This window comes from Marmota marmota, unplaced genomic scaffold, assembly GCF_001458135.2.
Source record: "Marmota marmota marmota unplaced genomic scaffold, marMar, whole genome shotgun sequence".
In the NCBI taxonomy this organism is placed as follows: Eukaryota; Metazoa; Chordata; class Mammalia; order Rodentia; family Sciuridae; genus Marmota; species Marmota marmota.
This window is the reverse complement of record NW_026000283.1, coordinates 1,258,384-1,283,752: the sequence shown is the minus strand read 5'-3', so window position 1 is coordinate 1,283,752 and position 25,369 is coordinate 1,258,384. Positions and strand designations below refer to the sequence as shown.

Genomic DNA, 25,369 nt, shown 5'->3' with positions numbered 1-25,369 from the left:
AAGTATGTTGACACTTTGAATACTTACTATTTTCATAGTGAGAATGAATTTGTGTAATGTCAGCAGAAAAAAACCATACCAAACTTCCCCAACATCAATATATATATACTATACATAGTATGTATTTATAATAAAAGCAAATAAACACACAACATATAATATATAATATATATAACATTATATGTCACATAGCACATTACATACACATTATGTATCATAATGTACATATAATATAAAATATAATATAGACACAATATATAATATTACAAATACAATATATATTACAAGAATATTCTATATTATTATTTTATATGTTTTTTTAGTTGTCAATGGGCCATTATTTTATTTATTGATTTATTTTATTTAAATGTGGTGATGAGGATTGAACCCAGGGCCTCACACATGACAGGCAAGTGCTCTACCACTGAGCCACAACCCTGGTCCCATATTCTATATTATAATACATATATAAAATATAATATATGATGTATCTATAATACATATTATACACATTTAATATATATGATATATGATATATATTGTATATCATATTGCATATCAATGCAATATAAAATATATTGCACACAATATATAATATACAATTTTATATTCTATTTTTTTATTGGTTGTTCAAAACATTACAAAGCTCATGACATATCATCTTTCATACATTTGATTCAAGTGGGTTATAAACTCCCATTTTTACCCCAAATACAATTTGCAGAATCACATCGGTTACATATTCACATTTTTACATAATGCCATATTAGTGACTATTGTATTCTGCTACCTTTCCTATCCCCTACTATCCTCCCTCCCCTCCCCTCCCATCTTCCCTCTCTACCTCATCTGCTGTTGTTCAATTGTCTCCCTTATTCCCCGCCCTTTCCCCTCACAACCTCTTATATGTAATTTTGTGTAACATTGAGGGTCTCCTTCCATTTCCATACAATTTCCCTTCTCTCTCCCTTTCCCTCCCCCCNGTTGAAGATGCTATCCTTCCTCCATCCTTCCTCCATATACAATTTTATATTCTATATTGTCTATAGCATATTATAGTACATATAATATATTTTATTTATATATTTTTATAATAATATTTATAATATATAATATTATATAATATTTATATATATATTATACAATATAACATAATATACATACATTATATATGTCATAAAATATATTATTATATATAATACCTACATTCTATATTATAACATATATAATGTATTATATATTGATGTATATAATGTGTATTAAATACATGCACCAAAACATAATTATATGTGTAATAATGTATATATTATATAATGCAATAATTATATAATATAATGCATATATATGAGTCATATAATACATATTATATATTATATACAGTACATAATATATATAATATATACTAGGTTTTTCTTTTGCTCATATTGTTTTTGCCTACCTGTGTAGCAGTTGTAGAGGTGAGTGTATGTGGATTGAGAGAAATGATATGGCAAGACAGGGTGAAAGAATCAGGCTTTAGTCTCTTTTTTTGTTATGGTACTGGGAATTGAATCCAGGCCCTTGCATATGCTAGGCAAGTGGTCTACCACTGAGCTTAAAATTCTAGACTGTTTTAGTCTCTTCTTAGAATGGGAGTCTTTGACGAAATAGCCCTAGAATTTGGGGGCATCTTAACTTTCTTATAGCAATGATGATACCACTTAACATTTACGGGGCATTTAATTCCAGCAGCTGTGCTAAATGTACAAAGTGGATTTTCATTTAATCCTCACAACAGTTCTATAAATTAGGTAGTATTAATACCTTGATTTTACAGATGAGGAAATTGAAGTACACAGAGAGGGTAACTTACTTGTCCAAGGCTACCCAGCATATAAGCAGAAGCTATTGGATATCTACACACAGGCTAGCAGATTGTATGGAACTCTGTGGACAGCCATCAAGAATTTGTCTTGTCCCACATCAACCATAGAAACTACATATTGTCCCCTTTTCTTGTCAATTTGTGCCTCTGTGCCTTTGCATATCCTTCTACCTCTGACCTTAAGGCTAACACTTTTATGTTTTGTTTTTTTAAAAGGTATTTGGGCTGAGAATAAATAGAAGCCTTTCCTTGTCAATAAAGTCCAGTGTTCATGGAAAATGAGGATCATTTTTCTCTGAGCTCAAGGTACTAAAAGTCTGAATTCATATATACCTCTCCATTTTCATCCCACTCTTGCTTTCCATTGCATCTCATTTAGCACGTAGTTAGCTTTCAGCTTCACTATTTTTGTAGACTTTTTATCTTATCTCTCTCCACACAACCCTCCTGTACCAGCATGTTTATTGAGTGCCTACTCTGTGCTAGTTTCTGTGTTATGAAATAATTTGCCATATATTCAATTAATGTATTACGAGTGAGGAATTATTATTATCCCCATTTATAAGTGAAGAAGTTGAGGCTTGGGGAGGTAAATGGTCCTGCCCAACTGGGGAGGGGTAGTAGATATGGCATTGGAATCTAGTTCTCCATTCTCTTGGTCTATTGGTCTTTGTGCTACTCCTTGTTGCAGAAGCCTGTGTATGGTAGGCTGAATAATGCCTTCCACCTTGCACTGATGTACACACTCTAATCCCTGGAACCTATGACTATGTTACTTTACATGGCAAAACTACTTTGCAGGTGTATTTAAATTAGGGATCTTGAAATGGAGAGATTATTCTGAATTTTGCAGGTGGCCCTAGTAATATAATCACAAGGGGGAGCCAGGAGATCAAAGTGAGCATTTTAGGGGATATGACAATAGAAGCCAGGGGTACTAGGGATGCAAGGAAGTGATCACCAGTCTCAGACTGAGCAGTCTCTAATAACCAACAAAGCCAAAGAAACAGATCCTTTTTCTATAACTTCCTGGATGAACCAGGCCTTCCAACTCTGACTTTAGCCAAGTGAAATTGATGTCAGACTTCTGACCTCAAGAACTGGAAGATAATACATCTGTGTAATTTTAAGCCATTCTAAGTTTGTGGTAATTTGTTATAGCAGCAATAGGAAACTAATACATGGGCTTAAGTGGCTAATATGAGGAGAACATTTAAAATTGGGTCCTGGTTGTTTTTTCTGTCTAAGAGGCATTTGGTTGTGATGCTACAAAGGTGCCCACTTAGCTGGGTAAAATCAGCACTGCTGCCTGATATGCCATGATGCCAGGGGCTAGGAAGTCCAGCAGAGGGCACTGTGCAGGAAGAAAGTAATCTGTGGAAAGGCTCTGTTTGGCTCTATGAATAGGAAAGGTCTCTAAAGGGAAAGATCCATTTCAGCACTTCTGGGTGGTTCTCTGTTGCATATTAGTTCTGGCTCCATACAGGCCAGAGGAGCTCTCTTAAGAGTAAGCCTTTTTATTTGCTGCTCAGGACTCAGAAATTTCTTCCTTCTTTTTGAAATTTATTCATAAGGTTGGGAACAGTATGTCAAAATCCTTCCCTTCTCTGCAGAGAAGGAGTTGGGTAATACGGCACACACATTCTTCATTAATGTCCATGGCTTGTGGAACGGGGTGGGGCAAGGGGGAAAAAATCTATTCAGTTCTTGTTTCTTTTTCATTGAAAAATCTTTTTTGAAGGGTTATTCTTCAACAAGAATAACCTGATCTCAAGGGACCATTCTAGCCTGAATTTTATATAGTAACCCTCAAATTCTCAGATAGCTATTTACAAAATTTTCCTAAGAAGGAGCTGGTTTAGTTCATTTGTGGTTTGTAGAAGGGATGGGGGTTGTAGCAATGGCTGGGAGTATTTGGAACCTAAGAAGACTATTAATATTGGTAACACCTACTCTTTATCTCAATCCTCATAATATTCCTGAGAGTCAGTATTTTCACCATGTCATAACTTGGAAAGCCTACCACAAGTAATTAACCAAAGTTAATTAAATTGTTTAATGGTTTCATAACTAGCAACTGGTGAAAGTGAGATTTGAACTCACATCTGTGAAGCATCTGAGTCTACATTCTTCTAACTATGCCACCTGGTCTCTTCAAAATATAAGATGCTGACTAGAGATAGAATGAAAGCTGTGTAGCAGCTGTGCCCAGCCTCATGAAGGAAGCCAGCCCCCAATCCGGAAGAATGCTACCAGCTTCATGTAAAATCATTGTGACTTCAGTCAAGACAGACCCAGCCTGTTTCATCTCTGAGGGCTTTGTATAGCTCCTTAGTTTGTATCTGTCATCACCCATCTGCTCTGTTCTTTCTCTAGATCAGTGTTTCCCTTTGCACTAGTAGTAACTGGCTTCTTCACCTTGGGTATGATATGCCATCCTGTGATCTGCTGGAGCAAGAAAATACCCCAAGAAAAGTCTGGATCAGTACAGTGAAACTGACTAAAAGGATGGTAAAATTTGCACTTGCAAGAAATCTTTTAGAGAATATGGACAATAAAGTGTCTTGAGGCTTGACTTGCTTAGGTGCAACTGTGATGACCCTATGGGAACTCCTACTCTAGGGAGACTCTTGTTATCCCTTGAAAATGAGTTTCTGTTTAGCTCCAGTTAGATCAGCCCAACATTACTTGTCATTCTACCTGGTCTGATAGTCTCATTCTGTTCCATCTGGCACACATGCTCCTTAGGTCTGTGTTACAATGCGGATTTCACATTATGAATTTAGAATAAATGTGATTTGTGATCACAGGTGGGTTGTATTTGGACGAAAGCATCTGTTCTCCCACCATTTTTCTCTCCCTTTCTTCTCTGAAACTGGATTTTGCATTTAACTAAGCTCATCAAAGAACCTTGGCAGTTTCTGAAATTTGTGCAGCTTGAAGTATGGAAAATGGTTGTTTTGGCTTGGAAAGTGGGGGAAAGATAAACAACAACAGCCTGGTGATAAAAAGATATCTATTATGTGTCTTCTAGAAGGTATACACACCCCTGGAAGCAACTTGGTCTCTTCCTCCTTAAGGGTTTGGGATTCTCTGTTCAGTCCCTCCAGATTGCTGACTCTTATAATTCTTGTTAATTATCTTGATACATCTTCTTTTTTCCATATTTAATTGGTGCATCATAATTATACATATTAGTGTGATTCATTCATATTTGCTACAGCCTCTTGATAAGCTTTGCAAACTGTTCTTCATTATCTCTGGGTGATGGTGTTCATTGGTAGTCCTTAGATGTACTAAAGCAGTGGCCCTTAGCAGTTGTTTTGGGGCCATGGAACCCTTTTAGAATCTGATGGAAGCTATAGCCCTTCTCAAAAATGTACATCTTAATATACATATATGTCATGCAAACAAATTCAAGGTCCTCATAGACTCCCTGGAGCCCATGCATGAATCCCAAATTAATATCCTTGGAAGAGGTAATAAGATCCTCTGAAATGCATCATTTCTTATTTTCTTTATTCTCCACCAGCCAATAGATAGATACCTGATGCATTTCAGAGGATCTTATTACTTCTTCCAAGGATATTAATTTGGGATTCATGCATGGGCTTATGAACAGAAATACTTAATCATCCTTTTTAACTCTAGCAAGCATCTACATCTACCCTCTGAGATTCGTGTTTTGCTTCCATCAGACAGCATTTTCCCTAAGTCTTCATCATAGGAGCAGGTAAGTTCAGGATACATCCTGGTGAGATTTAGAGGTCTCTCAACTCAGTTTTCCTGATGGTGACATTGTTTTGGGTCAATTGAAATAAATGGGTGAGGGGCTGGGGTTGTAGCTCAGTGGTAGAGTGTTTGTCTAGCATGTGTGAGTCATTAGGTTCGATCCTTAGCACCACATACAAATAAATAAATAAAATAAAGGTCTATCTACAACTAAACAACAAGAAATAAAGAAATGAGTGAAAACATTGAAAAATTAAATTTGCTTCTGCCAAGAGAATGTTTCTGTAGCATCTGACAATAAGGACCACCTATTACTTTTCTTTTCTTTTTGAGTACACTTTCTCCTGCTTCTTCATTTTCCTCTCTCATCTTCCTGCTCAGTCTTCTTTGTAGACTTCTCAGGAACTTTGACTCCTCAATTGGACAAATTAATGCATCAGTTTTCTCCCAAACCAGTCTTCTTACTCACGCAAAGGTCATCAATACCCACCTAGTCTCTCAAACCAGAACCTCAGCCTCATCTCACATGCTTCCTCACTACCCACATCTACTTTACTCACCATGCCTCTGACGCCTCTTGACCTTGAACCTGCCCATCCCAGCCAACTGATCTAACTGATATGCCAGCATCAACACTTGTGTTCCTTTAATCCATCCTCCATTCTGGATCCAATGTGATCTAAAGTAAAAATTGACCATGTCACTCCCAGGCCCAAAGAAGCATACCTGAATTGTGTTTTATTTTTAATGTTTCCCCTGTAGACTGCACATATTCATCTTTGTATTCTCAGCATCTAAAGCAATGTCTGCATATAGCAGGTCCTCAACAAAAATGGCTGGCTGGTTGGTTGGTTGAATGACTGATTAAGCACATGAGCTCTTTTATCTGCAAAGCTAAAATCTTACCTTCTTTATCTCAACAAGTCTTTTCACAAAATGGCCCTAACTCTTCCATCCTCACATACTGCCACTAATGCCCTGCCCCATGCCATCCCCTGCTCACACCATACATTTTGCACAGTTTGATGCTTTTGCATCTGGTGGTTCCTCTGCTAGAAATTCTCTCTCTGTACAGCACCCATTCCCTAGCTTCCATCTACATGTTGACTGACTTAAAGGCCAATCTCAACTGTCACCTGCCTCTCTATTGCTTCCCCTGACAATCTGCTTTCTACTCCCAGCTTCTGCTGACACCCCCAGCAATCAGACTTAATTCTCCATCATCTAGTGCTAATGGCATTTTATGCACATCTTCATTATGACATTAATCGCATTGTATTATATTTATTCACGTCTCTAACTACCTTGCAACACTATGAAACTGCTCAGGGGCAGGGACTGAGTCTTGTTGTCTTGTTCACTGGAGTGTCCCTAATGTCAAGCCCATTACCTAAGCACTGACAAACACAGGATATGCCTTTATGTTGCTGTCATGTTTTTTCTTATTTATTTTTATTTAAATATATTTTTAGTTTGGAAAAAATGCCATCATGAAACATTAACTTTGATATCACCCCCGAGGCAAACCACCATCATCTCATCATATCTTCCCTGACTAGTTGTTGTTGTTATTATTATTATTATTATTATTTTGGTACCGGGAATTGAACCTAGTGGTGCTTAGCCACTGAGAAACACCTCCAGCCGTTTTTATTTAAATTTTTTTCTAGTTGTAGATGGACACAATGCCTTTATTTTATTTATTTATTCATTTTTATGTGGTGCAGAGGATTGACCCAGGGCCTCACACATGCAAGGCAAGCACTCTACCATTGAGCTACAACCCCAGCCCCTCATTTTTTATTTTGAAACAGGTGTTGCTAAGATGCTAAGCGCCTTTCTAAGTTTCTGAGGCTGGTTTCAAACTTGCAATTTTCCTGCCTCAGCCTCACGAGTTGCTTGGATTACAGGTATATGCCACTGCATCCAGTGCTCTTGTCTAAATTATTGCAGAGCTTCTTTCTTAAAATATATTTTTTACTTGTTCTAATTAGTTATACATGACTGTAGAATGCATTTTGACCCATCATATGTGAATGGAGTATAACTTCTCATTCGTCTGGTTATACATGATGTAGAGTTACACAGGTCATGTAATCATATATACACATAGGGTATTAATGTCAGATTCATTCTATTATCCTTCCTACCTCCATGTCCCCTCCCCTCCCTTCATTCCCCACTATCTAGTCCAAATTACCTCTATTCTACTCACTGCCCTTATTGTGAATTAGCATCCTCATATCAGAGAAACATTTGGCCTTTGGTTCTTTGGGATTGGCTTATTTTGCTTAGCATAATATTCTCCAGTTCCATTGATTTACTGAAAAATGCCATAAATTCTTCTTTAAGGCTGAGTAATATTCCATTGTGTATATATTCCATAGTTTCTTTATCCATTCATCTGTTGAAGAGCATCTAGTTTGGTTCCATAGTTCAGCTATTTTGAATTGTGCTACTATAAATATTGATATGGCTGTGTCACTGTAGTATTGCAGAGCTTCTTAACTGGTCTTCCTGCTTTTACTCTAGGTATTCCCCTGCACTCCCACCCCACCCCCAGTCTGTTGACAGCACAGTAGCTAGGGTGATCCTGCTTAAATGTGAGTCTGATCAAAGTCCTTTGGTAACTTTCCACTTTAAGTCCAAGGACATTTATCAGCATGGCCCTGCCCAATCTGCTCCCCTTACTTTCAGTTATTCTGGGTATTGTGGTCAAGAATTCAGACTTTGGAGCCATAATACCTGGATTCCAATCTTGCCTCTACCATTTACCAGTGGTGTGACATAGGACAAGCAACTTAAGTTAACTGTGCCTCCATTTCCTCATCTGCTAAATGTTAACAATCGTATCTACTGTATCTACTTCGTAGGGTTGTTTTGAACAGTAGATGACTTAATATATGCAAAGTACTTAGAACATTGTCTGGTCCATCATAGGTACTAAATAAGACTTTGTTAAACAACCATAAACCTCCTATCATTCTCACTCTTGCCCACACTTCCAGCCACACTGGCTTCTTTGCTGTTTCTTAATACAGTCCAATCTCAGCAAGTTTGGATTTACTGCTCCCTCTGCCTGGAACACTCTTCTCTAATGCCCCCCATGGCTTGCTCTCCATAATCTTGCACGTCTCTACGTCTCTACGTACAAGTTACTTTTATCAGGGAGGCTACCCTTGACTAAACTCCTTCCCTTTATAAAATAGTAACATCCTACCACTCTGTCCAATTAGCTTAATTCATTTTTCTTTCATAGCACTTATCAACATTGGACTTATATTTATATGTTTATTTTCCTTATTCATCAGCAAGAATGAAAGCTCCATGAGGACAGGGATTTGCTTGTCATGTTCACTGTTATTACCCCAGAACCTAGAATGTCATCTGGCACTTAATAGCTACCCATTAAACATTATATGAATGAAAGACAAAAGAAAAGGCATGAACACTGCCAAGGTACCATTTAAATAAAAAAATAAGTGATATCTAGATAAATATCAGAATATTCTAATAGTATAGATAGGAACAACGGGAAAATAAAAGCATCTCCTACCCTCATCTGTTTCCCAAAGGTAACCATACTTGTGTGCATTTTTAAATTTCATTAATCGATAAGTACATTGGATGCATGCTATGTCTGCAGGAAAGTGAGGTTTGAGGTGTTTGGGGCATATAAATGCAGAGCCTTTACCTTCCAGGATCTCATAGTTTCTCTGGGGGAGAACATGAAGAAGTTTTTTTTTTTTTTTAATTCTGCAGAATTTAGAAGTAGAAGTCATCACTGGGAACTGGGAAGTCAGTAAAGGTTTCCTACATAAGAAATGACTTGATGGAGTTTGGGCAGGTTTCAGTCAGAGAGAGGAGGAGTGTGGCTGAGGGATGTCTAGGTTGGGTAATGAAAGGGCTCCATAAGGAATGTATAGAAGTGGATCCTGGCTGAGGGTGAGGCAGAGGCTTTGTGTGCCGGAGCAGTAAGAGAAAGGACTGAGGCTGTTATAGGTGTACACTGCAGTGGTGCAATTATTAGGACTGATGATAGGATGAATTTTTAAAAATATTGTTTTTAGTTGTAGATGAACACACAGTGTCTATTTATTTTTATGTGGTGCTGAGGATCGAGCCCAGTGCCTCACACATGTGAGGCAAGTGCTTTACTACTGAGCTACAGCCCCAGCCCAGGATGAATATTTTGAGGTGAGGAATGGCAAAGGCTGAAATATGACACCCATGATTTTGAGACTGGGAGAAATGATGATTACATTACCCAAAATATGAAAGTCAGGAGGAAAAAGTGTTTGAGAGTGTGGTGTGGTGTTAGGAAGTGGTGAGAGGACAAATTGTTCAGCATTTTCTTGAATATGAGGACTGCCTTTGTATTCCTTAAGAGTGCCCACAGGAGCTAGAACTCAATTCTGCATACAGTAGGTGCTAAATGAAAGTTATCCGTGGAGATCACTACTAGTCATCTTGATGGCAAACTCTCTTCCTCCTCTCACATAAATTCAGAGAGTCCTTTGGATCCCTATTCCTTCTCAACTCAGATTTATAGATATTTATCATCATCATTTCCATACCAATTCCTACTAATTGAAAGCACATCTCTGAAGAATTTGACTTCCTTGCTTCTTTCTTTACTTCAGGTTCTTCCTGCTGATCAGCTATCCCACTTTTCTCTGGGCTTGGCAATTTTAGCACTGATAGTTGGGAGTGCCAGGAAACCCCTCAGTTCCAGGCAAACTGAGATAGTTTTCAGTACTCCCAGATTCAGAATACTTCAGCTGAATCTGCTGGTAGGATAGTAGTAGACTTCTCATATTATCAGTCTAAACTGTCCTTCCCTTTGGTTGGTGTTTTCTTTATTTGCTCCATCTTCTTTCCAGATGTTGATGATTGAGCCCTGGCATATAGCCCTCTTATTTCACAGTCAACTGAAGAAACCAGCAAGATAATGCTATGTGGTAGCTTACTACCTTGCAATGGCCACTTCAACCCTACCAACTAAGCAACAAATGCAATCTGTCACTGTTTAATTTTCATTGCCAAGATAATTCTTCAAAGTTAATGAATAGCTGGGTGGGAGTGGGGGAAGGAGAAGGACAGTCCCTGTTCTGGTTCTTGGCAGGATATTGGTTACAGATTATAATCAATCACAATGCTTTTATGAAGGGCTTACTATCTGGTGCTCTGAGCTAGGCCTATACAGAGAACTAGAGTTCTGAACCTTCATTTTGAAAACATTGTGGTCCAAGAACACATAATCCTGGGCACACATGAAAGATGGACTCAAATCTTCAATATGGTTTAAATCACACATTATATGTCACCATTTCTTTTACTGATTCCTGGATATTTCTGGGGTGAAATACATAAAGCAGAAATATATATTTACCCCTCATATCATTAGCTCTTTAAATGCAGAGTACCCACTCTTATAGTTCTTTCTACAGAACTTAGCTGAAGAGGACAGAGTTAGGGCAAAAAAGTGAAGAAGATATATATATATATATATATACTCAGTAAGGACTGATCAAATGGATGTGGTCTGATGGGTGTTACCACTGTATACCAGTGAGGAGTCCTTGCTTCTCCCAATGCTGAAGTATAACACCAGAGAAGCAAGCTGAGGCAAATGTAGAGAGGAAAGTGGAAGGCTTTATTAAAGGACAGCAGAAAAGGCTTCTCCCCGGACCTGAAAGACAGAATCCATGGAAGGGGGAAGTCTTCCCTTTTTTATAGCTAATGTCTTCTTTTAGTCTTTCCACATTCATGTCTTTTGTTTCCCTTTATCCTGCAGTGATAGAATGCAGGTGGGAAGTCCAAAAGGTGGGAGATAGGTGGACTATTTCATGGGCAGAAAGGGCCTGGGTTAGTTTGATTAACACTTCCCTGTTTGCTGGAAGCTCATTCATTAACAGTTTCTTAGGATGGGCTCTGGGCCTTGGGGACAGTAACATTTCAATTTCCCCAAGTGCTGCTCAGCTTTCCTGGACTCTATTCTCGATAATGGTCTCCACTTTTTAAACATACTTGATATTAGACCCGATTTACCTAACTATACTAACTACCTATCTTTAAATCTGGCTTCATGGGTACAAAGTACCTTTCAAGCTAGTCATTTGAACCTCAATTTCTTTCTCTATAAAATGGGGATAGTGATTGCATCTACTTCATGGGGTTGTAAGGTTGGAGAAACTATATGTAAACTGCTTAGCTCATCTAGTATCTTTTAGCTGGTTGTCTGCCCAATTGGGAGCTATTAACAATATTAATTTCTACCTCCTGTTCCACTAAGAGAAAGATTATGGTAAAATGTAAGCGTTGGAGCTCTGACAACAACCTGCAGGTGTTGAATTCAGACTATGGAGGCACACTGTAGGTTACCTACATATTAGGATTTGAGGGATAACAAAAACTTGATTCTCCCACTTATCTTCTTCACTTTTTTGCCCTAACTCCGGAAAATGAATGCTTTGATGGAACTTTATTTGAGCAACTGACTGGGATTGAAGACCCAAGTGGAGCTTTAGACCAGGAATAAAGCCGCATCAAGTACCTTGTTCAACCTTCATTCAGCAAAAATTTAGTACTAAATCAATCAGTGTCTGGAATTGTGTAAGAGCTGGAGGGTCCTGTAACGGACCAAGCTTGTAAACCCTAGCTTCGCATCAAAGAGGGAAGTTGCGATGAACTAGAAAAAATCTCTCGAGAGGAACGAACGCCACCAAGCGTGGAGATCCGCTTTCGCGTTACTGCACAGGCGCCGCGGTTTTCGACCGCCTCTGCTGAACTCTTCCGGCGCCAGTTCCGCAAACTCGAACGCGCCGCCCGGGGGGTGGGGGGCACTGTGCTTGCTCTAGAGCGGCGCAGGCGCCAAGTCCTAGATAGGCGCATGCGCTAGAGATGCGCATGCGCTACAGAGTGTAGCTTTGCCCGGAAGTTAATCCGCCGGTGTCGAGCGCGAATTTGTGAAGATGAAGTAAGGTTTCAGCTTTCCTCTCAGAAAGAGGGAGTGGGTTGCCGGGGGTGGCCCACCGGGGCTGGGACGGTAGAGTGAGTAGCTGCAGGGCCGAGGGGCAGGAGAGTTTCAGAGGAGACTAGAGCTTCTAGTCGCCTAGTTTTGCTCTCTGTGAATTCGGGCCGGACCAAACTTACTTTCCTTTTCCGCCCTCCGTGTAGTCCTTTAACTAAAGTGAAGCTGATCAACGAGCTGAACGAGCGAGAGGTCCAGCTTGGGGTGGCGGATAAGGTGTCCTGGCACTCCGAGTACAAAGACAGCGCCTGGATCTTTCTGGGTGAGCTTCACATTTTTCTGGGAGTCTCTCCTTGGCCGGCTTCTGATCTTTTCAGCAGTCCCGCCCAATGTTTCTCCTCACACTCATCACCCACTCTTTGTAAAAAAAAAAAAAAATTATTTTTTAGTTGTAGTTGGACACAATACCTTTATTTTTTATATTTATTTTTTAGTTGTAGTTGGACACAATACCTTTATTTTATTTATTTATTATTATGTGCTGCTGAAGATCGAACCCAGGGCCTCACGTGTGCTAGGCGAGCACTTTACCACTGAGCCCCAGCCCCTCATCACCCACTCTTATGTTCTGCCTGTCTGTGAATCCGTTTTCCATCTTTTCTCACTCATTTTAGTGTGCTTTCCCTGCCAGTCAGTGTTCCTGTGAGTTACCACTTGCCCTTCACAGTGCTGAGTCCTGCCACTTGGTTTCTCAGAAACAGTTATGTTCCTCACACCCACCCACTAGACAGCTGAGGAAACTGAGGTACAGAAAAGTTAACGGAAAAGGAATTGGGCAATGCAAATGAGAAGGCAGCCATGGTAGAGAGTTTGGGTGGTACACCCAGGCTATTTCGTTCAACTTCTGAGTGCTGGAAAGTGCACAGAAGGTGTAGCCTTTAATCAGTAATTCTGCAGTTTTAGTCTTATGAGAGGTTATTGCATCAGACATTGTGCTAAGCACTTTATATGCATTGTTTTATTTAATTCTTGTAACAGTGATCTCATGAGGCAAGTATACTTCTCATTTTACAGATGAGTAAAACATTTGGAGGGGAAATGATTTCCTGTGAAATGCTTAACAGTTATCTTTATGATCCTTATTATATGTATAGGTGGGTTGGTAATGACACACTTAAGCTGATATTTGTGGAAGCAGAGTTTTGTGATGGAGATATCAGCTTTGTAGGACTTTGGATGTGAGGAGGAAAGAATGATGAGATTAGTTTGGTCTGCAGTGACCTGAGCCTTTCCACTCAATCACTTTTTTTTTCTGTACATTTGGCACCTTGTATATATTTGTGTCATTCCATCAGACTGTTTTGCTGTGAGGGGAAGGTGTATAGCTTATGTTTTGTACCTCTGGTGCCTGGCCTAGTGCATAATACACAGTAAATACTTGGTTAGTGTTTGTTGAACTGTAATGTGTTTTTCTTTTCTAGGAGGGCTTCCTTATGAACTGACTGAAGGAGACATCATCTGTGTGTTCTCACAGTAAGTCCCCTTTCATTTCCTGCCTCCTATGTTGACAGTAGTTTGATTCTGCAGTGCAATTCGTGGCATTAGAAAGCCACATTTTAATTCTAGGCTCAATGACATCCCTGCTTGGGGAAGACTGCAGCTTCTGCTCTACTCTTGATCTGTCCCAGGATACGGTTTTAAGTATATTCTCATGTGGAAGATCTCACAAGTTGGATAATTTGGGAGACTGTCTTAGGGATTCTGGTCTGTTTCTGTTACTTTTTCACTGACCCTTGTCAGCCAGGTTTTACCCAAATATAGTGTGGAACTCCTGGGAAGATATTAGGTTGGCTACCTCCTTTGGATTCTGAAAACTAGTATCCCATGATCACAGGGCCCTCTGGGCCCTTACCTGTGTGCTATTGAAGGATTAGGGCAAAGCACAGAGGAAATGGGGGACAGAACCCAGAAAGTTTATGTGGTAGTTTGCTTTCTTCATTTCTAGATGAATGTGAAATTAGTGAACAGAGCCATTCTTTTTTTACCCAGGGGCTGAAAGTCACAGGCTGATGAGGAACAAACTAAGAGATCTGTTCTTGGTAGGAGAGGATGTTGGCAGCTCATAATGATAGTGCCACCTGGTAGGGAGGCTGGGCAATTGACACACAACCGAGAGTTAAACAGAGGCTGGGCAGTCCACAGGGTTAGAGGGCCTTTGCAACTCTTAAGAGCAGAGGGTCACTGCCTTTTTAAAAAAGATTTTTAAACCAGCATTTATTTTTTAATTAGCATCCAGTAATTGTACATATTTGTGGAGTATAGTGCAATAGTTGATACATGCCTTTGGGTTTTGTAGCTTTCAGAGGCAGAGAACTGTTTTCAGAGAAGTTGGATATCTAGTAAAGGTAGAAAGGATGGGGCAAGCAAACACAGGCAGCATATCCTGGCAGAAGGCTTGCCATAGCAGGATAGTTGGATTATCTGTAGGGCCCTGGTTGAGTGGTTGGGCAGTTTATGGGGAAACAGGCCAGGGAAAAGGAATTGGGCAATACAAATGAGAAGGCAGCCATAGTAGAGAGTCTGGGTGGTACACCCAGGCTATTTCATTCAACTTCTGAGTGCTGGAAAGTTCATAGCAGGTGTAGCCTTTAATTTCCACACTTTTGTGGTACTTTACTGGATCCAGCCTCCCATCTTAGAGCTGGTTCAGTGTTGCTTGCATTGAGTAGTGATGAGCTATTGTGTGTGTGTGTATGTGCATGTGTGTGTGCGTGCACGTGCACACACGTGTGTAGTGTATTATAATTATTCTGGCCACACAAAATGAAGATTGCCTTTGCCACTGGTAACAAGGACTTGCAAGTGAAAGGCTCCAGCTTTCATTCCCAGCACCACAAATAAATCAAAACAAAAAAGAGCATTATGGGAAAAATGTATAAAGAAGAATGTACAATGCACTTTTTTTTTATTATTTGTTCTTTTTAGATATACATAACAGTAAGGTGTATTTTGGCATATTATACATGCATGGAGTATAGCTTATTCCAATTAGGATCCTATTCTTGTGGTTGCACATGATGTGGAGTTACCCTGGTTGTGTATTCATATACAAGGATAGGAAAATTATGTCTGAATAATTCCTCTCCCCTCTCTTCCTTTCATTCCCCTTTGTCTAATCCAGTGGACTTCTATTCTTCCCCTTCCCACCATCCCTTGTTATGGGTTAGCATCCACATATCAGAGAGAACATTCAATCTTTGGTTTTTTGGAGACTGGCTTATTTCAACAGAATGCACTTTAAAAGGAAAAACTTAAAATTTGGACTGTTTCTTTATCATCTTGTTTTAATTAATGTTGGACATTATTTCCAATTGTTTGCTATTATAAATTTATATTGCAATATACAATGTAGTGTATAAATCTTTGTATGCATCCCTGATGGTTTCCTTAGTGAAGGAGGGGTGTGAATCAATATGCTAGTATTTTTAAGATGCTTTATAAACATTGCAAATTGTTCTGAAAAGGTTGTACCAATTTCCACTCTGATACCAATTTTCACTAGACAGCCCATTTTTCTGAATCCTAAGCAATGATGGTTATGCAAAAAAAAAAATTGCCAAATGGTTTCTCATTATCATTTTACTTTGCCTTTATTTCATCATCAATGAGGTTAAACATATTTTCAGCCCATTATTATTTCTTTCTTTCTTTTATTTTTATTTTTTGGTAAAAGAAATTGAATGCAGGGGTGTTTAACCACTGAGCCACATCCCCAGTCGTTTTTTAAAAGTTTGCAGATAGGGCCTTGCTAAGTTGCTGAGGCTGGCTTTGAACTTGTGATCCTCCTGCTTCAGCCTCCTGAGCTGCTGGGATTACAGGTTGTACCACCTTGCCCGGCAGCCCATTATTATTTCTTTGTAAATTGTTTACTCATATCACTTATTGGGTCTTTTTTCTTGTGTTTCTCCTTCTCTTGTTGATTTTATGAGAGTCTTTATGCATTAAGGATATTAGCCTTTTGTTATAATACTTGTCATGGATCACTGTGGATTTAATTTTTAAAATATTTGATGTTGTGTTACTATCTTTATTCTTTCCTGATGCACAAATTGTCCCAATTTGAGTCAGTAGGATTCCTGTCAAGCCAGCTCTTATCTTTCTTTTTAAATTTTGAAATAATTTTAGGCTTAAAATAAAAAATTATAAAATAGAGTACAGAATACTTATATTTCCTTCACCCAGATTCCCAAGGTCTTAGCACTTTATCCACATTAGCTTTATCATTATTTTTTCTCATATGTAGATATTATTTTTTTTTATGAAGCATTTAAGTCAGTTGCAGATACGATGCATCTGTCCCTAAAATCCTCAATGTCCTTCCCCTAAACAAGGACATTCTTTTGTGTAAACTTAGTATAGTCATGAAATTCAGGAAATCAGTACTAATATAATATCATCACCTAATCTATAGACTTTATTCAGCTTCACTAGTTGTTCTGATAATGTCTTTCCTTTTTTTTTTTTTTTTTTGTACTGGAGATTGAACGCAGGGCCTCACACATGCTCGGCAAGCACTCTACCACTGAGTTCTTCCCTTTTCTGATAATTTCTTTTTAGAGAAAAGAAAAATTGCTTTCTGTCCTTTACTTGTGATATACATTATAAATATTTTCACCTAGTTTGTCATTTGTCTTTTGACTTTACTTAATGGGTATTTCTTTGCTGGGCAAAGTTATTTTATACATTCATTCATTAATATGTTTAAATTAGCATATGGTAAAATTGATTTTTGAGAAATATGTAGCTGTATGAGTTTTAATACATGTATAGATTTGTATAAACATCCCCACAATTAGAACAGTTTCATCACTCCCAAAACTCCATTGTGCTTACCCGTTAGTATTTTATTTTTCTGTGGTCAAATTCATCAGTCTGTTTTTTATTGCTTCTGGATTTTGAGTCATAATTAGAAAGTATTTCTCTCCACTCACCCATCTGTGTTATTACTGTCTTGTTATTTTATGGTTTCGGTTTTTTACATTTATATCTCTAATCCACTTAGAGTTTATTTTGTTGTACAATGTGAAGTTTGGATCCAGTGGATTTGTGTATGTGTGTGTGTGGTGTGTGTGTATGTGCATGTGTCTCTGGGGATGGAACCAGAACCTCATGCATGCTAGGCAAGCACTCTATTACCGAGCTGTAGTCTAGATCTGGATCCAGTTTTATACTTTTTAAAATGGATATCCAGTTGTACTTACCTCATTACTAATATATCCATATTTTCCCCAGAAAATCGGATGCCACCATTATAGACAATTTTTTTCATATACACTTGGTGTGGCTCTACATTCTGTTCTGTTGGTTTGTCTGCCTTTCCATTGGTCAGAGCCACACTAGTTATTCACAAGTTTTTCAGTATGCTTTGTAGAGTTACTCATGCTCATGACTCATTCTATTTTTTTAGGTTTTCCTAGCCATTCTTACATGTTCATTTTTTCCCCAGAAGAACTTTAGAATAGACTTATCCAGACCCCGCCACCAGGGTGGCAAACTTTTGTTTTTATGTTATTACACTTAATTTATATATTAAGTTGGGGGAAGATTTTGATTATCAACTCATCCTGTCCAAGAACAAGGGATGTCCTTATATTTGTTCAAAATATGTTTGTGTTTTTTGGGAGTTTTAAAAAAAATTTTTATATATGTTTTGTACGTTGCTTGTTGTTAAGTGTATTTCTAAGTATTTTTTTGTTGCTATTATAAATGGTATTTCCCTGCCATTATATCTTCTGATTATTGTTTCATGTAAGAGAATGATTGACTTTCAGCTGTATCCTCTTACTTTACTGAATTGTTATACTGTTTTTCTCATTGTTTATTTTTTGAAATTTTTTTAGTTGTAGTTGAACACATTACCTTTATTTTTTATTTATTTATTTTTATGTGGTGTTGAGGATTGAACCCAGCACCTCACATGTGCTAGGTGAGCACTCTACTGCTGAGTCACAACCTTAGCCCCTCGTAGTTCATTATTGATTGTTTGATTTCCTATATATACTATCATATGTAATCTGCAAACAGAGATAGTTTTGTTTTTGTTTTTCCAGTTCTTGTATTGGTTTTATCTATTTGCATTGACCTGTACTGCTAGATATTTACTGCTAAATAGCTCTCAGCTTTAACTGAATCACCTCTGGTGTTTTCCTTAAAAAAGGTACTAGATTTTGGACTGAGATGTCTAGATGTGTTCATGTAATGCTTCCATCAATTCCTATTATATTTTATGATTTTACTTTTAATTTTTTTCCTGAACACATTATTATTTCATTTCCAGTAAAGAAAAATTTATACACAGCAGAATGCCCAAATCTCAAGCATGCATACATACACACAAGCACATATCTATTCCCTCAGCTATTTCTGTGATTTTATTTTTTAATTTATAAAAGTTTAACTTATCTGGAATTTTAAGGTTACAAATTTTCCCAAGTATGGCCTTAGTCACATCCCATAAATTTTAGTACATATTTTTCTATTTTTGTTCTTTTCTAAATAGTCTATCACTGATCACTTTTCTTTATTTTATCTTTGTTTTATCTAGTTGTTAGCTGGGAGAGTATGTTTCAAGTTCTAGTTAGTAGACGGTTTTTTTTTTTTTTTAAATATTATTTCCAGCTTTATAACATTATCTTTGGAGAATATAGTCTATTCTGGTTTTTGGAGTTTATTGAGATTTACTTTGGTACCTGATCTACAGCTAGTTTTATTATATATTTCATGAATGCTATAAAAGAAATTGTAATCTCTTTATAGGATTCAAATATATCTGTGTCTACTACTCTGGAAGTATTTGTTAGATTTATTGTCATGTTTTATTTGCATTTGTATCGTATAAATTCATGTTAATTTCTTTGGTCTTATTTATTTCTGTCACTTGTTATAAACTTGAAAAAGTTTTTAAATCTCCCCTAACTTTCTTTGTATTTCTAACTTTTTTTTTTTTTGGTCCTGGGGATCGAACCCAAGGCTCTGTGCATTTGAGGCTCAAGCGATTTTTAATTAAAATTTTAATTTCTTAATTGTGGCATAATTTCATTAGCTATACCTATATATTAGGACCTTTTAAAATATAAAATAACCCTCTTAAGTCCCACTTAATTTTGACCTTGAATTTCATGTCTTCACTCTTTTTTTAATATTTATTTTTTAGTTATAGTTGAACACAATACCTTTTTTTATTTATTTAGTTTTTATTTTTATGTAGTGCTGAGGATCGAACTCAGGGCCTCGCACATGCTAGCGAGTGCTGTACTGCTGAGCCACAACCCCAGCTCCATGTCTTTACTCTTAATATTTCCACCCATGTTTTCAATTGGATAATCTTTCTGTATCCTTGTTTAACATTTTATTTTCAACCTTTTTAAGTCATCTTTTTCTAAATATATCTCCTATACTGTCCATATTATTTGACTATTGTTTTGTGATTCAATCAAAGTTTTGCATTTTAAATCAATAGTGTCTTATTCTTTTGTAAAATAAACAGATATGGGGAGATTGTTAACATTAATCTTGTGCGAGACAAGAAGACTGGGAAATCCAAAGGGTTTTGTTTCCTCTGCTATGAAGACCAAAGGAGCACAGTTCTGGCTGTTGACAATTTTAATGGGATCAAGGTAAGCATTTTATTTATTTATTGTTTTTTAGTTGTAGTTGGACACAATACCTTCATTTATTTATTTATTTTTATGTAGTGCTGAGGATTGAACCCAGTGCCTTGCATGTATTAGGCAAGTTCTCTATTGCTTAGCCACAACCCCAGCCCCTAAGTGTGCTTATTAAGCAAGATTTGGCTGAACTTTTCCTGGGTGTAGGGGTTGGATTTCATTCTCCATCTGATCCCCACAGGTTCAGGGATGTACTGATTGGTTGGGTGTGTTAGGAGGGCTGTAGAGCTACCAGCTAGGAAGTGATTCTAGGAAATATTCTGTTGGCTCATGGTTCTGCCAGGACTCGTTCTTTTTTTCCGTTAACAAGCCAAACCATGGGTGTTACACACCCCCACACTCAGGCTTCTATTTTTCACCTTTCCCTTCTTGTCCTCCACCTTCATCTCTAGTGTACTAGAGAATGAAGAGACAAGGTAGTGCTGCTCTTCCATATTGTCCTGTGCTGAGGGACTTGGAGCTCTATCAGGGCTTCATGGCCTAGGATATAGGTGTGCATGTCTGTCATGTGACACTACTGACCTAGCATATTGGGCCCTGAGGGAAAAAAATCTCCTTTTAATCTCATAACAAATTGTACAAAAGTCAATCAGTATGAAATTTTAAGAGAGCCAGGAATCATAGGGAGTCACTGTGTCAGGAAAGTTTTCAAAAATGTTTCAAAATGGGAATCTGATAGATAATAGAAGCTTCTCAGGCTTAAAAGATATGAAAATCTCTCTTGTGTTGGAACAGTAAGAGCCAAACTTCAAATTTCAGTTGTCTTTGCCTGTGGAAAAAATATGTATCTGCTTGAAAATAGGATTTTACATGAAGGATTAATTTTGTCATTCTTTGCCTGGAGTCGTGGTCCTTGGCCCAATTGTGAGCTGTGTTCCAGTATGGTATGGGTAAAACAAGGTGTGAGGGCTTAAAGAAAAAAGAAAGTAATCTTTTTTTGGTCAATTTCCTGCCCCCACCCCCAACAGTTGATCTCACTTTGCCTTCTACCTACTGTGTTAAGAAAGCAGCTATAGCATTAAGCTAGATTTCAGGAATTCCATCTAGCTGCAATGCTTGTCTAGTTTATGTTTCACTATAGACTGTTATAAGTTGGGGGTAATTCATTGTGTTTCTAAATTCTCATAGTCTTCCCCAACACTTGTGCTTTAGGGCAGTACTTCCCAGGGTTTTTTCACTTCATGGTACACATAATTATAATTATACATTATAATTCTATAAATGTATTGTTTGCATGAAGATATTTGTATGGCACCCTGTGGTAAGCCAGTGAGGCTGCTGGTGCAACTGCCCCCGCCCCTGCTGCAACACACCCTACCTAGCTTCTGAGATCATTGAGTGTATTAATATCTAATACATGTGCTGTGACATACCAGTTGAGCAGTTCTGCTTTAGTGGTTTCCCCAGAAACAAAAGTAGCAAAAAGGTAATGATATAATTCAAACCATTGTTCTTCATGGCTTGGGCTCAAATAGATTGTTTGATATGAGGGCTGTCTTTGCTGAAGCATTGCCTTTCTTGCTTAGATAAAAGGAAGAACTATTCGTGTGGATCATGTGTCTAACTATCGGGCTCCTAAGGACTCAGAAGAAGCAGATGATGTGACCAAAGAACTCCAGGAGAAGGGCTGTGGGGCTAACACCCCCTCATCGAGTTCATCTGAGAGTTTAGAAGATGACAAACCCACAAAGCACAAAAAAGGTGAAGCATTGAAACCCAAAAGAAGATTCTAGGTAGTCTTAGTGTCTGATCTCCCTAGCATTCATGGATAGTCAATAATCAGCTCTTAAGTGTGAAGAGGAAGATGCGGGGTTTCTTATTTTTACTGGGAAAGGGGAGGTATCAGTAGAAGAATAGTGGTATGGAAAGAATTGTGTCCCCCCCAAATTGATATGTTGAGTTCTTAACCACCAGTACCTCAAAATGTGACTGTATTTGGAGACATGGTCTTGAAAGAGAATTCAGAGTGAGGATTGCCTTGTATAGGAAGTTGACCTGTCAGTGGCCACATATGTCCAAAATTACTTCTTAGGGGCACTGAAAGCATAGCCTGTGACTGCTTCATCCTGCTGTTATGAATGTTTTCCTGATGCACATTTTCTATCTGTTAGTATATGAAGATTTTAACTATAACAACTTGGTTTGATGTGATGTACTCAGAACAAATGCACTTTTTTAGGGGAGTTTATATTTTTCTCTTTTCTTACTGATTGCCTTCCTTTTTCCTCCAGAGAAAAAGGAAAAAAAGAAAAGAAAGAAAGACAAAGAGAAGACTGACAGGGAGGTAAAAGCAGAGCAGCCATCTTCTTCATCTCTCGGAAGCAAGACAATAAAAGAAAAGGATGACCCTGCCCCTAAGAAACACAGCAGTAAGAACTCAGAGAAGGTTCAGAAGTCTGAATCCAGAGAGGGACAGAAGCACTACCCACGCTCCCCTGATGTCAAGACTTCCTGCCATGTTAGAGCAGAGGGCCCAGAGAGGGAGCTCAAGAAGGAGAAACCCAAGTATGAGCACAAGCCCTCAAGCAAGAAGGAGGCAAGAGAAGACAAGAATAGGAATAGGGATAGAGGGCGAAGCTCAGACACACATTCTAGCCGTCACAGTGGGCATTCTGAAGGGTGGAGTCACAGAAGTAGAAGTAGGAGCCATGGACGTTCTGAAAGGTGGCATCACAGAAGTAGAAGTAGGAGCCAAGGGCATTCTGAAAGGTGGCATCACAGGAGTAGAAGTAGGAGCCATGTGTATCCTGAAAGGTGGAGTCACAGGAGTAGAAGTAGGAGCCGAGTGTATCCTGAAAGGTGGAGTCACAGGAGTAGAAGTAGGAGCCATGGGCATTCTGGAAGGCGGAGTCAAAAGAGTAGAAGTAGGAGCCATGGGCATTCTGGAAGGCGGAGTCACAGAAGTAGAAGTAGTAGTCAAGATAAATCCCGTAGACATAAAAAGGCCCAGCACTCCCGGGAGCGGGAGACTTCCAATCCCAGTGAGCATAGGCGATACTGAAGCCTGTTCCAACTGCCCGGTTAATTGAATAATGAATTGTTTTTAAAAAACGTAATCAGATTCAGTTCTGCTGTTAATATTTCCATATATAAAATCTCTGTGACTGAGTTCTTTTAATCCCTTCATAGTAGATTCGTTAAGAAAGTTGTAATTTCAACAGCCAGTTATCCCAAATTTTTTGGTACTGTCCATTGTCCCTGGGAATATACTTGGTACTTCATCAGAGTATGTGCCCTGAATTTTAGTTCATAAATATTAACCTATAGACCCCAATTTGAGGTGAAATTGCCAGAAAGGGAGAATACCAGATAATTCTATAAATGTATTGTTTGCGGTAGGTGGTATTTAGAGCCCGGGAATATAGGACCACCTCAGTGGCACATGGAATTATATAAAACTATATATAACTATTTAGCTATTGTGAATTGACTGCTATAAACGTTGATGTGGCTGTGTCACTCTAATATGCTGATTTTAAGTCCTGTGGGTATAAACCTAGGGGTGGGATAGCTGGGTCAAATGGTGGTTCCATTCCACATTTTTTGAGGTATCTCCATACTGCTTTCCAGTGTGGTTGTGCCAATTTGCAGGTCTACCAGCAATGTATGAGTGTGCCTTTTCCCCTACATCCTCACCAACATTTATTGTTGTGGCTTTATAGGGATTGGTAGGATTCCTAAAATTAGCCAGTTCCCTCCCCAGCTTTCCCTTGAAAACCAGTTTTTAAATACCTTTTTTTAATTTTTATTTTTGTGGTTGATATATCTCTGCATCTTTTTCCTTACCATTTATTTATTTATTTATTTGTATTAAGATGAAATTCACATAACATGAAAAATGAACTATTTTAAACAATTCAGTGGCATTTGGTACATTCACAGTGTTGTACAATTGCCAGCTCTGTCTAGTTCCAAAACATTTTTATTACCCCCAAATGAAACCTTTTACCCTTAAGCAATAACTCTTCATTTCCTCCCTTTCCCAGTCCTTGGCAACCATAAGTCTGCTTTCTGTTTCTATAAATTTACCTCTTCTGGCTATTTAAAGTGAAACCATGTAACAGTGGTGTTTTGTGTCTGGCTTCTTTAACGTAGTATAATGTTTTCAAGGTTTGGCCATATCAGCATGTGTCAGTACTTCATATTTTTTTTTTCGAGATGGGATCTTCCTGTGTTGTCTAGGCTGATCTCTTAATTCATGGGCTTAAGTGATTCTCTCACCTCAGCCTCCCAGGTTCCTGGGATTGCAGGTATGTACCACCATGCCTGGCTCACACTTCATTCCTTTTTATGGCTGCATAATATCCCATTGTATAGATATATCACATTTTGTTTATGGATGGATTTTTGAGTTGTTTGTACCTTTTGGCTAGTCAGTTCCCTTTTTGTGTTCCAGTTATATAAGGCTTCCTTCTGGGCCTACTTCAGTTTTCAAGTAGCAGTTCTTGCTGCAGTGGGAACACTTGTCAGTCCTGGTGGTCTTAGCAGTTCCTTCTCATTGTTAGTCTTAGTTTTCTTATCAGTCCTTATCAGTTCCTTGGGAGGAACAGGTTCACAGGATCTTTAATGCTTGTGCTCCATTGTTAAAATTGAATTTCTCTTCTTTGAAATCCTGAGCTCATTTTCAACCTCTTTCTTTTCTTTTTTAAAAAATTCTTGTTTTTAGATATATACATGACAGCAGAGTGTATTTTGACATAGTGTACATACATGGAGTACAACCCATTCTAATTAGGATCCCATTCTTATGATTGTACATAATGTGGAGTTAGAGTGGTCATGTATTCATTTATGAGCAAAGGAAAGTTATGTCTGATTCATTCTGTCTTTCCTATTCCCTTACCCCTTCCCTTTCCTTCATTCCCCTTTATCTAATGCAATGAACTTCTGTTCTTCTGCTCCCTACCTTCCCTTGTTGTGGGTTAATATCTACATATCAGAGAGAACATTCGGACTCTGGTTTTCTGGGATTGGCTTATTTCACTTAGCATGATATGCTCCAGTTCCATCCATTTACTGCCAAATGCCATAATTTCATTCTTCTTTAAGGCTGAGTAATATTCCATTGTGTAT

At 38.2% G+C, this 25,369-nt stretch overlaps 1 protein-coding gene across 1 annotated transcript; it reads left to right on the top strand.

Annotated features, from left to right (window-relative positions):
* Nucleotides 1–12,501: 12,501 nt before the first annotated feature.
* Nucleotides 12,502–25,006, top strand: Rbmx2 (RNA binding motif protein X-linked 2). Its single transcript, XM_015498484.2, has 6 exons — nt 12,502–12,575; nt 12,776–12,891; nt 14,051–14,102; nt 20,116–20,245; nt 21,823–21,997; nt 22,528–25,006. Exons 1-6 carry the CDS (start codon nt 12,571–12,573, stop codon nt 23,295–23,297), a joined length of 1,248 nt encoding a protein of 415 aa, XP_015353970.1. The 5' UTR covers nt 12,502–12,570; the 3' UTR covers nt 23,298–25,006.
* The last annotated feature ends 363 nt before the right edge of the window (nt 25,007–25,369 follow it).

Bases quoted from the DNA above. Each gene is read 5' to 3' on its own strand.
- Rbmx2 (XM_015498484.2), top strand. The intron at 12,892-14,050 runs GTGAGCTTCACA...TTTCTTTTCTAG, and splicing joins CAGCGCCTGGATCTTTCTGG to GAGGGCTTCCTTATGAACTG. The intron at 14,103-20,115 runs GTAAGTCCCCTT...TAAAATAAACAG, and splicing joins ATCATCTGTGTGTTCTCACA to ATATGGGGAGATTGTTAACA.